The sequence below is a fragment of the Danaus plexippus genome, assembly GCF_018135715.1.
Source record: "Danaus plexippus chromosome 16 unlocalized genomic scaffold, MEX_DaPlex mxdp_23, whole genome shotgun sequence".
Lineage (NCBI taxonomy): Eukaryota > Metazoa > Arthropoda > Insecta > Lepidoptera > Nymphalidae > Danaus > Danaus plexippus.
The window spans coordinates 2,325,793-2,342,561 of NW_026869851.1; the positions used below are offsets into that span (position 1 = coordinate 2,325,793).

General features: G+C 34.5%; 1 protein-coding gene across 2 annotated transcripts in view; it reads right to left on the reverse strand.

Annotated features, from left to right (window-relative positions):
* Positions 1-4,296: 4,296 nt before the first annotated feature.
* Positions 4,297-16,769, reverse strand: part of LOC116771636 (receptor-type tyrosine-protein phosphatase kappa) — a 78,327-nt gene continuing 65,854 nt past the window's right edge. For both annotated transcript variants that reach the window (XM_032663526.2, XM_032663524.2), the window contains 13 exons: positions 13,795-13,882; positions 13,347-13,423; positions 11,544-11,678; positions 9,774-9,911; positions 8,460-8,626; positions 6,747-6,882; positions 6,271-6,520; positions 6,029-6,105; positions 5,673-5,804; positions 5,240-5,368; positions 4,732-4,919; positions 4,519-4,654; positions 4,297-4,437 (listed from right to left, as the gene is read on the reverse strand). In XM_032663526.2, coding sequence (XP_032519417.1) covers positions 4,357-4,437; positions 4,519-4,654; positions 4,732-4,919; positions 5,240-5,368; positions 5,673-5,804; positions 6,029-6,105; positions 6,271-6,520; positions 6,747-6,882; positions 8,460-8,626; positions 9,774-9,911; positions 11,544-11,678; positions 13,347-13,423; positions 13,795-13,882 — 1,734 coding nt within the window. In that variant the 3' untranslated portion in view covers positions 4,297-4,356. The remainder of the gene's footprint in view (positions 4,438-4,518; positions 4,655-4,731; positions 4,920-5,239; positions 5,369-5,672; positions 5,805-6,028; positions 6,106-6,270; positions 6,521-6,746; positions 6,883-8,459; positions 8,627-9,773; positions 9,912-11,543; positions 11,679-13,346; positions 13,424-13,794; positions 13,883-16,769) is intronic.

The following is a 16,769-nucleotide window of genomic DNA, read 5'->3' on the forward strand; positions in this document are numbered from 1 at the left end:
CGTAGGTTGTCAAGCTATACTAATTTATTATTTACATATATAGATGGTCGGTGCGGCGAGTCCCATAAGTCACCTACAGCTACAAAGAAACAGGTTATTCATGTGCTTACATTAACACTAAAACATCAAATAATGGTCCACATGACATTTCAATCAATACTCAAACACTATCTGCAACTCGCTGCGTAAACACACTAACTTGAATAATGATTATAAATAAAAAAAAATCCGAGATCATCCATGGTAAAAGTAATTGCTGAGACCATGTTCATTCCTGTATTAGTTTATATAATGAAAACATTAGCTGGAATACGTGAAACTCTCATATTTTCTGATGTACAAAGGCAGTCTCTAAACGTTTTGTTAGTTCGGTTATTTGTTGCCAAGATTTTGTTTTCAATACGAACGATAGAAAGGAAAGTTGATACGAAATAAACAAGCACTTTTTCCATGAACATGATCTCTTCGAATGTCTTTTATAAAATACAACATTAATATAAAGTAACCAAACTCTTTCTGTCCGTACACTTAATATGTTTTACATTTCTTTTTTAGTGCTCAGCAGAAATGGTCAATCAAATTTGTAAAGTGTTGGTGCATCTGAGTGTTAGTTAAAAATATAAAAAATATTTGGTTCCGTCTATCCATAATTATAAGGTCCTGCTTGTGTGTTTCTAAAAAAAATATTATTTACAAATAAATATTTTTTATCAAATTAAGTTCCTTAATTGACCAAGTCTGCTTTCTCTACAAACTTTAATAAATATAAGGTTGTAAGGTTGTGCGTGTGGTATTCGTTCATTTATTTATAAGTGACTTAATTATAAAATTTATTTCAGCATTTCCTATCAACTGTTTTTCTTATTGGAACACAAAGTAAAAATACGGTAAGCAGTCTCTAACAAGCTGCTAATATAAAACTGCTGACTATTCAATTTTAAAGCTAGGAACGCGCTCTTCAACACATATTGAAAAAATATACAGCGAGACTATGTTTTTTTTTTTTTTTTTGCAAAAGAGCATTAATTGTAACAAACCTTTTTGGCAGATTAATATAATTATTAAAGAACTTAGCTAATCCGGACATTAAATATAAGTTTTCGACTATCTAAACCACGAGATATATTATTAAGAAAGAAAAGAAATAAGGTACATGAAGGGAAAAGTAAAATCTTAGTCAATACATAATTAAGTATAAATAAATATTTAAATATATATCCAAGTTTCAATTAACACCTTTAGATGGAAATTTTATTATTTTTTTTGCGAAATATTAATTACAGAAGATTACTTCGAAATGGTAATTAAGATATTGTATATCTTCTACAAGTCATTGAACCTATATTTATTTTAATAATTGAGTTTTTTTTTAATATGAATACATATACATATATATTTAAAGATTGTTTTTAAATAATAAATGTAAGGATTATTTAAGTTTTTGTAACTTAGTACAATAGTTTCACATACAAAAATATTATTGATCCATATATAGCTGTACATGGCTGTATATTAGAAGCCTTCGTTGGCACAAATTGCAGTAAATATTTTATATAGCAATAACTAAGGATTTAAATAATTTTACCAAATGACAATATATAATATTTTTATGCTCATAAAGGCTATATAATATAATTTTCAAATTATTTATAAACACTTATTACAATTTCAAACAATAATATATTAAGAATACGAAAATATTGGAATCAAACCGCAGACATTCGATAACATTTACTCTAACATCAAAACATGAAATAAACTTTTATATAAATTACAAGATATAGAACTTTTCTCTCTATATTTTACTACTCCGTTGCGGATTTTAAAAATATTAAAAAATTCTGGCATTTATTTGGCTCAGTGCATGTTGGCCCTTAGAGGGAAACGAAAACGTCTATAATACTAACAATATGTTTACATGTTATCAGTAAATTGAAAGGTAACATGTCACCCAGCGACTTACGTTTACCTGATAGACACAATGTAAAAAATGTTTTTAATATTTAAAGCTCACAATGATGTGCCAATGTGAGTAGGACAAAAGTTACATCATTTATGATTAGCTAAATGACCCTGTGTTAGTCGTGGACTGCGACCGAGGCCTCCGTCCGCGGCCAGCCTCGGGATCACTCTAAGAAATTTAGAATCTACGCTCTACATACGTAGTCGTTTTAGGCACAGCCTACTTAACGATACCGACTAGACGTCGTCTTATATTATATAGTATAGTTGAAGTAATAATATATCGATACATACAAACTTACTAAATTTATTAGAATTTTGGCAGTTACCGTTCGGTACTAGGCGAAGACTAGGGTTCGGGAGACGATCGCAATAGTTACTTACTTCTAGACGCGTTCGTCGTCACAGTGCCGGAGGCGGCCACCTAAACTATACCTACGAGGGACCGCCTGTAACGCAAGCGTCTAGATCTCCGCATAGAAGCTTCGCGTGCATCGCAACCGCATGCGCGTGGCGGCGGGAAGGCACGGCGTGGGTGACGCGGCGGCTGCGGCCCGGATCTGAAGCCGCCGCCGCAGCGCGATATCAGAGCGGGAAACAACGCGCCGCGCGCCGCGGTTCGCTCGCACCGCGACGACGACGCGCCCCTGATACTACGTTGGTACTGGCGTCAATGTTCGTTTCACTTGCGCCTCCACCGCAAAGTCGCTCGACTTCTATAGGCTCTAATTTGTGCATCGATGGGCGACTTGAAATTTTCGCACCCTCTGTTAAGGGTTTTGGAGGCTTTTCTGAGTCGTCCAAATCTATTCGACCTAATCTTAACGCTAAATTGTATTCTGCTCGTTCTATTACACTTGGAGGTTCTTCGGCCACAGTTGTATCCGCAAATGTGGAATCTGCCGCAGCCGAATCTGGTCTGATTGAATCACCCTGAGCCGTAAGATAGCGCTGTGTATCAGTAGATGAAGGGGAGGCGTCTGTTCGGCGACGTTCGGGCGTGGTGAATACAGAATCTGATGCCCAGCTGCGTGTCTCTGAATTTTGTCGAAGAGTATCATCGATACTGCGGTGGGACGTTCGACGGCTAGTGCGAGGACTTTCATCGTCAATAGCACGAAAATCGAGTGTACTTAAATCAAAATATCCTACATGTCGTCGTGAACTATCACGTTTGAAAGAGGGCCGATGTGACGTAAACGCAGCGTCATATAACTCACATATACTTGTTCGATCCGAATGGGGTTCTTCATAAAGAGTCAAATTTCGTGTTTCAGTTGCGTCAGATGGAGTCTCGTCCCTATTAGATGTAACCTCACTGCGTTCTGAAATGTCGAATGTGAACCTTGCCTCAAATCTATCTGGACTCAACAAAGGTGCAGACCTAGAACAATCATCTGAGTGTTGTGTTTCTGCTTCTAAAGGTAATACTGTACTTCGTCGCGGTGAAGTTTCTTCTGAATCTGTTGAGCGATCAGAGCGTGTTGCTTGGCAAATTTGGCGGCGTGATAACGCAGGTTGCGAACCGCAAGGTGTTCTTCTGCAACAAATACGTTCATGTCTAACATCTGACCCGCTACTTCCTGTTGATTTAGAATGTGGCGGACGTCGACGCCGGTCGTCCTCCCGCCCATATAAGGATGTGAATTCTTCCGAACAGAACTTTTCAAATAATTCCTGTGAACTTAATCGTGTTGAACCCGTAGCGTTATAAAAGGCTTCAGTCGGCGAACGGTCAGCTCGTTCGTAAAGTGCACTAGAACTAGCTCTTTTTGATTTGTCCATCAGTCCTAATTTATAAATTCGAGGTAAACGTCTCTCAAAAACACCCTGAGAGTGAGCGCGAGAAGGCACGCGGAGAGTAAGCGGAGGTTCACGTCTATCCAGTACTCGGTCCGCAGATGCGCCGCGAGCGTGCGAATTTCTTTTTACATGAATCGGTTCAGCTGGCGGGGAGGTGGCGAACTCTGGTTCGTATCGTTCTTCGTCGGGTGTTTCGGCGGATGGCCCAGAGCGCTCAAACGAACGTTGGCATTCGCACTCTTCGTGTTCGTCGCTCGCGTCACCTTCATCGAATGACGGTACGCGGGGTCCATGGCCGAACACACGACGGCGTTCTTCGGCCGCTCCTTCGTCATCTTCGAGACGGATGGAACGTCGAAGAGGCGGCCGGTCCCGTCGCGGCCGGCGCGGTGCTTCCATGGTTGCAGCGTGCGGCAGCGGCGGGCGTGTTGTTTTCGGCATTAGGCGGTCGAGCGAGAGACCGCGTTGCGGTCGCAGCGGGCGGCGCCTGGCATCTCGCACCGCAGTGGGGCTGGTCTCCTCCGGCGTTGTAGGTAGAGCAGCTCCGCGACCGAATTCGATGAACCAGAGTTCGTCCTTAAGTTCGCACTCTCACTTCTTCTCATTCATATCTTTATTTAAATAATGTAGTACGTAATGAAGAACTAAGTCGTAGCAGTATTTGTATTCAGTCTGCAACCAAAACAGGAGCATTTTTATTATTTAAGACTTTAGTATTTTGAAACAATAAAATTGATAAGGACTCCCTCATACCATGTTTTCTACCAATTGAGGTCGATGTCGTCGAACTGTTTTCACAGCCTGAAATACGTCAACTTCTCCATGTTGAATAACTTGTTCTATGCAGGCGTTAGCGGCGCAATAAACCCCAGCACGACTACGACCATCCCTGTAATGGTTTTGGTTTTAATTTTTGTCACTACTATTATCAATAATAAAATAAGAGAAAAATTTTAAACTTCATACGGTGAAACAACGCAAACAGGCCCATAATCGGTACGTTGTCGCCACCGCTCGACCATATTCATAAGTTCAACTAGTGAGTTAGTGGACGAAGGCACTTTATGGCCCATCGGCCAACACGTCAATTGGAACAGTTGTACTGTTTTCGGAGGAGCTTTCAATCCGGCCATCAATTCCGTCAGAGACACGATCTACAACGCACGAAAATAATCAGAACATTTCGGCATTTATAACAGTAATAAAACGATGACGGTCCATTAAATTGGTGAATAGGATTTTTTCAATAATTTTTCGTACATAAAATGTATTTATAAAAGGAGCTTTTTACAGTTAAAGCGATTTAAATATGTAGAAAGTTTTAATTTTGGCTCGTATTATATCGCTGCGGTGTATTTCAAAAGCACAAAGTGAACACAAGCAGATTAAAATATAAAAAAAACTAAGTTTAATTATTGTACCTGGTTTTTAATTTACACGTGAAAATAAAGCAACTATTGTCTATGTAACTTACTTTCTTGTTAATTCTGAATATCCACGTCTTGATGTTGGTATAATGGTTGTGCGAAACATGATCTATTGTAAAGACAGGTCCGTATTTCTTAGAGTGGCGTCCTTCAGGCCAAAATGGTGGATATTGTTGCTGAAATCCGAGACGGCTGTTTAGTCTATTGATTTAAATGAGATAAAATAACGAGCTTGTTAATCTTACCATTGTCTCTATGTCAATTAGGGCCATTTAGGGCGCTAATCGAGAATAAAATTGAGTTGCTATGCAAATTTTTAACTGAGTAAGTATTTTAAATTTCCTGAGTGTTTTTGCATTAACATAATAAAATTCAAGTCCCACCTATGTACTTCTCACATTGCTCCAGACATTTTCTAAGTCCGATTTATAACACGTACGACTAAAATATAGTTTGAAAATCTACAGAAAAATTACTTACAGAGTTTTTAGGTGGAACACAAAGTACTACAACAGCGGCACATTCATAATCATACACTAGAGACCAAAATTCTCCTTGCGTCCGTATTAAGGGCCACTCTGTCACAATGTATTCACGAGGTTTTGTGTAACCCTAGAAACAAATTACTTTGAGTGTCATTTTATCCCTTTTAGCGAAAGTTTAAAAGCCCTTTCTTGTAATGGTAACCGCCATTAAGTTTTCAAGTTAAATTTGTTGGACTTTGATCTTCATATATTTAATCATAATATAAATAAAAATTAAATATATAAGGATGTGCTAATAATAGCACAATATATAAGTGATAAGTATATGGCTATGTGTATGTATGTACTTACGTCAACGAATACAGCGTTAATGTAATCAGTGAAACTATTCCCTTGAAAGGATGTTAGATATGGACGAAAGTTGTCCGCTGAAATGTATACATAAGCAATTAGCTTAAACAAATAAGTATTTAAAGCTAACGTTTCATTTCAGAATAACTAATTCCTTTAAATTATTAAAAGGAGAAGTTGATATTATCTTAACATAAATAATAATAGGAAATAAAATTTCGATATAAAAATTAATATCTTACGCGGCACAACGAGGACATCTCTATTTTTTTCTCTGTTATCCCCTCTGTGTCCCCCCGCACAGTCCCCGATGGTAAATCTGGGTGTTTGTTTGCAAATCTGCTGATATTCCTTTTGATATTCATTTAACTTCGTCACGGGATCCCTTTGGGACTTCTGTTTCAGTCTTTGTGACAGTTCCGAGACAGGAAACCAAGATACGCCACAGACTACATGCTCCTCTAACGTGTCATACACGAATTTGTATTGCTCCTTCAGTAAAAATATAATATTTGTGATTTAAATTAAAATGTAGTTAGTTTAATATAGTTGATAACAATTTTTGCTCTGGATATTCTAAAACGATATTCTATAATATTGTTAGTATATAAATGTGAATAAATTTAAATGTAAAAATTCAAATAAACGCTCAAAATTATATTGCAAATTGTTATGTATTATTCTTTTTATGATATATAACAAAACATGAGTAACTTACTTCATTCTCTATAAGGCCTTTTCTTGATTGTCTCAATTTTTTCAAATATCCGAAAACATCAAAGCAGTCTTCTTCTTCAGCTAATTCTAAATTCGCGTCAATAGCTAAGTACACGCCAGATCGTCCACCTCCATCACTTAAAGAAAATATATAAGTATTTTTTCACATTCGTCTATTTTTATGAGCACTGTGAACTCGTATTGGCTTCAATAAAATGCAAGCGTTGAGGCGCTTAAAATCGAGTGTAGAGCCCTCACGATGAAAAAACGAATTCACACAGAAATGGTAACAAAATGCTGAACAAAAGTAACGGTTTTAGAAGGTAAATAGGAATATAATCACTTCATATAGGGTTTTCCATTAAGGGCGCTTAATCTTTGAAATGCAAAAAAAAATACATGTAGGAAAGATATTTGCGAAATTTTTTTTTTATTTGGAAGGTCTATCGACCCCATTATGTATGGAATATGACATCATTTAAATGACCGCCACGGCTTCGGTTGGTGGCGCGCACACGAAAGGTCCAATTTTCGATGACTCTGGCGCACAAATCGGGCTGTATTTGATCGATGGCGTGGCGTATGTTGACTTTGAGGGCATCGGTGGTTTGCGGCTTGTTGGCATAGACCTGCGACTTAAGAAAACCCCACAAGAAAAAGTCCAGCGGGGTCAAATCGCACGATCTCGGTGGCCAGTTCACGTCGCCTCCGCGCGAGATGACCATGTCCAGAAATTGCTCGTGCAGAACTTCCATCGTAGCGTGTGCTGTGTGGCACGTAGCGCCGTCCTGTTGAAACCACATGTTGTCCAGATCCATATTCTCGATTTCAGGCCAAAAGAAGTTGGTTATCATCGACCGGTATCGCTCACCATTGACGGTGACGGCCACACCATTATCGTTTTCGAAAAAATACGGACCAATCACGCCTCCGGCCCAAAATCCGCACCAAACAGTCACTTTCTGCGGGTGCATTGCCACTTGGTGAACCTCGTGTGGATTGGTCTCGTCCCAAATACGGCAATTTTGCTTGTTGACATAGCCATTCATCCAAAAATGCGCCTCGTCGCTGAAGATGATTTTTTTGCCAAAATCGGCGTCAACTTCCAACTGCTCTAATGCCCAGTCAGCGAACACACGGCGCTGTCTATGGTCATTAACCTTGAGCTCTTGGGTCAACTGGATCTTGTACGGGTGCAGGCTCAAGTCACAACGCAAAATTCGCCAAGTTGTCGTCTGCGAAAGGCCGAGTTCCTGTGCGCGACGCGGAATTGACTGCCGCGGGTTTTCGAGGACACTGTCGCGCACAGCGGCGATATTCTCGGCAGATCTCGCGTTACGTTGACGCACGGGAACCGGCTGATTGTTAACTGACCCGGTTGACTCGAATTTGTCCACCAATCGACGGATAGTCGACTCGGCAGGACGATCATCGCGACCGTAAAACGGGCGAAGTGCGCGGAACGTTGCTCGAACTGAAGACCCATTTTCATAAAACAATTTTATGATTTACACGTGCTGCTCGACACTGTAACCTGCCATGGTGGTTTGGGAGGACGGAATGAATATAACACACTACATTTGACAGCTGTCACTCAAACAACATGGCCGCAATCAGCTGTCAAAGTTCAAGCGTCCCTATTGGAAAACCCTATATTATTTCAGTAAATAAATATGTATATATGAATTTAACAAGTTCTCTGCAGTAAACTCACTTGCAGTGGACAACCATAGGTCCTGTGACATTATTAGTAGCGAGTCTTCTCCCAACCACCGCTCGCACTCGACGTCTGAACTCCAGCAAGGCATTGCTGAATGGACATGTATGGGAATGCCATTGCGTGTAATGGAATTGAAGAATGAACCTTTCTTCTACCACTACCTAATAGAAAAATAGATAATAATATACAAATAAGCAATTCTTCCCTTTGGACTATTAACATAAGTAGTAATTGGAAATTAACAGAAAGCAATAGAGGTTTTCAAATATATATTAAATGTATTTAAAAAAAAGCATTTAAATATTTGGTACAAGCAAGAGCTCCAATTTAAAAGACATTTAAATTTAACTTTTTAAGTGGCGAGCGATGTTTCAGAACTTTGTTGTAAAATTAAAGAACTCAATTAAAATAACTATTACAAATGCTTTTAAATTTATTGAGATTTAATTTTCACTTAACTCTTCAGTTACGAAACTCTACAAACAATGAAATAAAGGCAGGATTTATAATCCTCCCGAATGTTAGTAGCAACGATTCCTTGTTCGACAAAATGTATTTTTACTACACAACACTCCGCATTTTTGTTTTCTCTTAATGAAATGTTGGACAAAATGGCGGCCACGAGAAACTTTATTAATCCCAACAAAAGGCTAAAATTTCTTTTTCCCTCACATTAACTGGTGTTGCTTTATCAACTACTGTTTTATGCGTTTTGTTCACTGTTTTATAGTTTCTGGTTTCAAAAATTTGTTATATTCTCATACAAAATATTCGTTTTGTTTTCATAACCACAAATTCATTTCTCATTTTGTAAGCTCTGTGGTGAAAAGAGAAGCTTTTATTATTGAAATTTTTATTTATGCGTGGGTATATTCGTTTCTGTATACTTCTAATCAATCTAGATACATATTGTTTTTCAATATTTTAGTTTCTCTCTTTATGCAAATTTGGAGTTTTATTTTATTTGTATATTATTGCTTCATGCAGATTCCTCAGTTCCTTTATTACTTATCGAATTATTTTTAAATAACTTTGTTACAAAATTATTATATTGTCTTTTCAAACACTTATTTGACATATAATTCTAAAGTTCTGAAAGACAATAACTTTTATCTCTAAGCCATGGCACTTTATATACGCGATATTGGTTTCCGAGTTTTATTGTAATTTTAAAATTGTATTTAGTGTAGTACTTTGCAGAACTAAAATGTAAATATTTTATTATATCTTCTCAAGCATTTCTTTATTGTTGGTCTTCAAAAGGAAGACTTAAAATTTCCCTTCTCTAACACAATACACAGTACTTACATCTTTCTCCATCTTGTACAATCGGAAAGTGCGTATGTGGAAATTCGCTAGTTCCTCCTCTTGAACTATACCTACACTTATCTCGCCGTAAGTTTCGTCCTTGTCCTTACTGGGAGGCCAATACTGTACGCACATCACCTAAACATAATATAAATATTGTATGAAACAACTATTATAATAAAGATTTAATTTACAAAAAAAATAATGAACACACAAATATTGTCTGTTAATATTGGCTATCGGTGGAGAGCGTCGCTTTGAAAACGTAAACGTTTAAATTGGTTTTCGCTCCTCAAATATTTGTGCATCAGAAGTTCGACTGTCAGCTCACAATAGATTAAATATAAAGCGATGTTTGCACAACGTGTCCAATAAATGAAACAAATAGGAATCGCAGTCGACATGGAGTCGTATTTTTTAAAAACAAAACTAAAACTCACTGCTAATGAAATAGATCGTTAACAGAAGACGAGTATTGTGTGTCCTAGTCATTATTTTACTCTACATTTTAACATTTACAACAATTTATATATATATATTTTACTACGAAATGAATTAGTACGGATGTAAAAATTAAGATAAATACGGATAGCTAAGATTAAGATAATTACGGATAGCTAAGATAAAAGTAGGAAACTATTTTTTTCAAATACAATTAATTCCTATACAACTATTATAAATTAAGTCAAACAATTTTAGCTCAAAGGACTGTTAAATGACAGAAACGGGAGAATGTGTAAACAGTGTCTGTAACAAGAAGTAACCGCAAAAATTCCAGCTTTCGGGTCGCGGTTAAATAAAGCAAAAATATTTTCTCGAGATATTTTACTTTATCGAGCAAGGGAGCATCTATCAGATAATTTGATAAATTCTGTTAAACATTTTGACGAACAAAATATTCAGAAATTTGCCATTTTCCCCGAAATGCACGGCCAATATGTAAATTGTTAAAAGCATGGTTGTTTAGATTTATAAAAAGCTTCGTATATTCGTTCGTTCGTTTTGGTTTTCAAAAAGAAACAGGAAGTTATCAAGCGATAATACTTAAAATGACGACCCATTAATGACGGATGAAAAGACAATGATTTTGATATAAATTAATTATAGATTTCAAAAATTATCACAAATGATTTGTGGTATATTATATGGTATACAGATTATTAATATTACAAAGCCACTTAATTATGTTTGATTAAAATAATTACATATTAATATTAAATATTTTGTATCATATAATATGTATTAAACTTATGAAAAAGGAACTAAATACCATTATAGATAATTCATTATTAAAATAAGAATGTCTTTGTAATTTTACTTAACGTAATTTGGAAGCGGGTACAATCACGACATGAATTAAATGAAACATTTTAAAATTTAATTTCGCCTGGGACGCGTACACGTTTTAGGACGCAATGTATGTAAATTGTGGAAATTGTGCTGATGATATTTTTAGGTTGAATAAGATTAATTTTGAATAATATTTTATCATAGAATATGTCGCGGTATTAGTGTGTCTAAGTTTATAGCAATGATTACTAAAGTAAATGTATTCAGAGCTGTTCTCTCTATAAAATATTCATTATCTTACAAACTTCATCTGTATTTTTACGATACAAAAGTAATTAAAAATATTACATTAAATTTCAGTACGTTTTCAAATGAATGTTTTTGGTGCGGAGTAGTAAACAATAACTTAAAAAAAATCTTTGTAATGAAGATGCAAAACGTTAATTAATATTTAAATAATAATTAAAAAATTTCGCTTACTTTTATAAAATCGAATGTCTTAGTTAACATGACTATTGCAGCAGCTCTCTCCTGCCAGATCATTCGCCAGAATGACACCACTGTCTCCTCTGTTGGCCCCTGAGTCACTATGTATGCGTTAGGTTTTAAAATACTCTGAAACAAAGGTTTATACAGTCAAAATAGAAGATGAAAAATTTTTATTTTTAAAAAATACAAATAAAATTTCAATACCTTTTGAATAAAAAAGTACATTATTGCTATTGTGATACCTTAAATTACCGTTTTATATGCACATCTGTTTGTCAAGATTAGCCTCCGAAACGGCTCACAGAATTTTAGGACTGAGTGCCTCAGAAGATTAAAAAAGTAGGCGGATTTTAATTTTAGAAATCGCAGACGTCAACAGCCATGTAACAAATATTAAATTTGTTATGTAAAAGGCGCAGATTTTATGTTAATTTTTACTCGTTTATTCTGTTATACGAAAATATTCCGGATATTCTTTGACCTCCGCTTAAATAAGGCGCTTGAATTTTCAATGTGAGAAAAATATATTCGTAATTGTTTACATTCGAGGACAGACTGTTGGAATAATGGAAAAAGATATACGTCAAGTTATCAGATAACGGTATAAGGTATATTTATTAATTGACAATGAGAATTAAAAAAAAGTAGTCCAGGTGAGATTGATAGCATCCAGATAGTCTTATAAATGAATCTTATAAACAAGAGCGCGAATTCTATTTCTTCCATAAGATTAGTGAAATGACCTGAATACTAAATAATCGTATTACCCCGTAGTCTTGAGTTCAACTTTAAATAAATGAGATTTTTATTATGCTTGCTTAAGTAATTGCAGTATTAATTTTATAATTGCAGTACAGTCATTTTTAAAACATTTTTTTTATTAGGTAAATATCCTTCATGTTTATAGTAATGCTAGTGGGTGGTCGCAGATAATATATAATAAATTGTTTTGTTTTTGTTAATAGCATTGAGATAGAGATAAAATTAAATTATGTCAGTATTTTTACAATTGCCTATTTTATATTTTTGACCGGATTGTGTGTCGAAAAAGGCTTTTTAAGTATATAATTTAATAATAATTATATACAATGAAATCAAATTTACAGAGACTAGCTTAATTTATAATGACGTATGTTAATTTCGATCAAGTTGGTTTCAGCGATCGCCGTACTTTCATTTGTAAACCCTTTTCTAAAAGTTGACACAGGGTGGCTGATGGGGGTCTCACCGCACGCTGAACCATAAATTTACTGTACTTTTATAGAGACAATGGATAGAATGTAAAGAATTATGTACCTAGTAATTAAAAAAATACATGCTTTCTAGAATTTGTATTGACTTTTCATAGTAATAAATTGGTTTGATTTATTGAAAAATTCAAATAATAATAATATTATACTGGCAGATTGTATTGTGTCATGTATGCACAGTGAAGTAATTATATGATATTCATATTTTATAATAATATTGCTATCATAACAAATTCACAATTCAAACAAAAATTTACTGCATGCTCCGCAATTATTATAAGCGGGTAAAGTACTGAAGAAACTCTTTAAGTGCAAATTTGAACATAAAACCCCGTCTAGTTGATTTGAACTCGTTTATTTCGAAAGTAAGTCAGACGGGGACGGTTAACAATGAAAACTTAGGACCGCGAAGTTTATTTTACGACAAATAGAAAAGTGACGACACTTATTGACATTGCTCTAAGCGTATTCTTCATTAATGTTGTGAAATGATTTTATACAGAACAAAATCGCTTCGTACAAACAATCCAGCCTATATACTCACATCTATGTAGGAAGCGTTTATGTAATCCGAATCGGGTTCTCTATCGACTGTCTGTAGAACCACTCTATTGTAATCGTCTGCAATCAAATAACGGTTTTAATCAAGATATCAGTATGGCATGCAATTTTTTATTGTTCGTCCATTTGTGCATAAAATCAATACGTTACATATAAATATTGCATACACAGTTCATGAATCTATTCATATTATTATATGTTATTAAGTGTAGAAAACCAAAACACATGTATTTTATAATATATTTTCTTTTTAATTTATAAATTCTATTAATTTTGAATATGATTGATTTAAGAAAATATTTTAAATTAAATTTTTTTCATTAGTCTTCTTTGTATACATATTGATATTATAAAGAAGAGATAATGATTATTATAATGTTTATACAAACGTTTTCATGTAAATGATATTAAAGTTAAAACAATATACATACAGGGAGTAACTTTTTGGTTCTGGTTTTTGTGGGAATTGGTTTTTTTTTGGGCGTGGCGGCATGCGTGCGTCTCCACCTTTATGGCTGTCTGTAACAAAATATATTTTTTGTCTTAGTAATACGTAGTTAAAAATTTTACTTCACAACCTCACTTTAACATAATCTTATTGGAGCTCAAAATTTTATAAAATGTAAAATACAAATACGCTTTTCTGCTGTAATATCAGCAAGCTTAATTACTGTAAACCTTCCACAATTACCCTTTGTAATGTTCGGACTCCACCTAATCATCCAATGAAGTGAAAAATTTTCACCAATCTCTCTTACCTAATGGAAAACTTAAAAATACTCCTTTGACCTTTTCAACTCCGTCTATTAATTTTACGCTGAAGGCACCAGAAATACCTACACATTGACCCAAAAATATTGTCGGCCTAATTCTTTAATAATATTCTATAATCTATATGTATGTTAAAATATTGTAGACAAACACAAAAATCACTGAATATTTATTACAAAACAATATAAATACAAAATTTGTAAATAAACAGACTTACGACAGATTTATGAACTTGCGGATAACAGTTGTATCATTACATTACATTAACATTCTTAATTACTTTTATAAGTAATTAAGAACTCATACCTTTTAGTAGTTTATTTTATTAATACTAGTGACTCTCGGTTAAGACAGAGATATAATACCTTTTTTTAGTCCTTCCTTGAAGAATACATTATTTTACCCAAGTTATATGCTTTGTTACTTCATTAGCTTAAGATTTTTCATTAAAACTTAAATTTGACATACAGAGTAAAACATTTTATGATTTAATAGAAATTTAATACAATTATTTTGAAAAAATTATAACCTCTAACTGTCATCGTTAAAGATTGCAATTAAAAACTAGTTTAGATCAAAGAAAATTTTTATACCAGCATCTCAGACAGTTACGGACGGTTTTTGCAATCTTCGATAGCTACGACGTAGTTGATATATTTTTAATTATTTATTCTTTTGAACGAACAATATTAAAATTATCTATGTTTGTTTAATAAATTCTCTTAATAACGAAGGAGCTTTCGTGGAACAGAGGCGGAGTTTATATTGTACAGTCAAGGATTTGTGTACGGATGGTGAAAATGAGGTATTTTAATTTTGCACGAGAAAGTAAAAGGATTAGGCTTAGAAAAGGGAAGTTATCATTCGAATGGCAACATTATCAACCTTAAATATAACTAAGATTTATATTACGAAGTAATAAACAAATTGGCCATCTATTTCTTACATTTTAATTTTTTTATTAAAAGTTTTATTGATCTCATACAATAAATCGAAATGTTTGCATCTTGTAATATCTGATGCAAGTAGTTTAATCTATCTATAAATTTTCTTTCACGGTTTCTTTAAATAACTTATTGAGACGAGGAAGGGGATATCTTTTTTAATATTTTATAGTTTGTGAGGATAAACGGATTTTAGATACGCTTCATCCATGGTCAACTAAACGGATTTTTGTACAGTTTCCAATGATGTAGATTAGAAATCCGAAGAGTATAATCTCTTGAAGAGATGAAATGAGACAAAACTTATCAGCATTCCATGGATTCACCGTGCGGGCGCTGGGTTCATCGCGTTGAAGGGAGTGTAGCTTTAACATTGCTTGGGACTTGCGACCTAGGTGTAGGTTAAAGGGCCCCCTATCTAACGCGCGACAAACGCTTCCCTCCATCGTTCAAGCTCCTCTCTCTACCTAATCAAATTTGAAACGAACCTGATAGGGCTGCCTTTGAATTACGTTCCAAGAATGAATTGATGTTAGTTCTGGGTAGGCCCAAGTATTTTAGTAGGTTGTAGAGATATTTAGCTGTATCTCTCGTTACCACTTCTACCGCGTATTTTTCTTTCAAAAATTACGTCTATTCCCCTAAGGAGCAGGGCATAAAAGTAGTAATTTATAAGTTGTCACATGTCAGACTTATATTTATATTTTATTTTATATAGTATTTTCATCTGTTATTAAGATGTAATTAATAAATACTATCTCTTAACAATGAGTTCGTGTTTATTATATATATCATGGATTTTTTTTGTATATCTTAATATTTATATAAAAAATACGTCGTAGTGTGTATATTCAAGTGACATATTTTATTTTAAAGCTCTTATTAATATTATAATTTAATTGAGTGTATTTTTCCGTCAATGTAAGGTCTTTTTTGATAAACGTAGTTCAAAAAGATTTGAATAAGATATACAAAATTTATTTGTTCATAATTTGTCATTTAAATTATTGTTCCGAAAATGGTGCCAAGAATACATGTTTACTTAAATTTTAATTGATTCTTACTAATTATCTGTTGTTATAAGATCGATGGATGATTATTTCTGATCTAAGGAATTTTTATTGATTTCGGTACAAGGTGAAGTTATATTATATGATTGTCATTGTGATTACAAATAGATATATTTTACTGTTTAGATTTCTCGAGATTAATAAATATTTACTACAGAGTACTATTTAGTTATATTTTTTTACTGTTAGGTATACACATTTTAAACTACTTAATAGTAAACATTAATGGTCTTAGTTATTTTTAATGTGAGTATAAACTACTTTAAATATAATATAAATAAACCTATCTACAATTAAAATCACTGTTTAATAGCGTCGGGAAAGTGAAAGATATATATATAATAACAAAGGTGGCAAACGAGCAGACGGGCTACTTGATGGGCAGTAGTTGCTGTCGCCACATAAGAGATGTTGCGAATGCGTTGCCAACCTTGGTTGTTGAGGAAAAAATGGAAATAAGGAGATGGTAGGAAAGGGTGAGAATAGCGAAAGGGCAACCGGCTTTTCACTCATCGGACGAAACGTAGCCATTAAAGACTTCTTTACGCCGATTTTCTGTAAGAGGGTGACACTTCCCCGGTGGAACAAGCCCATGTTCGAGCTGTAGCAACTTGACCACAG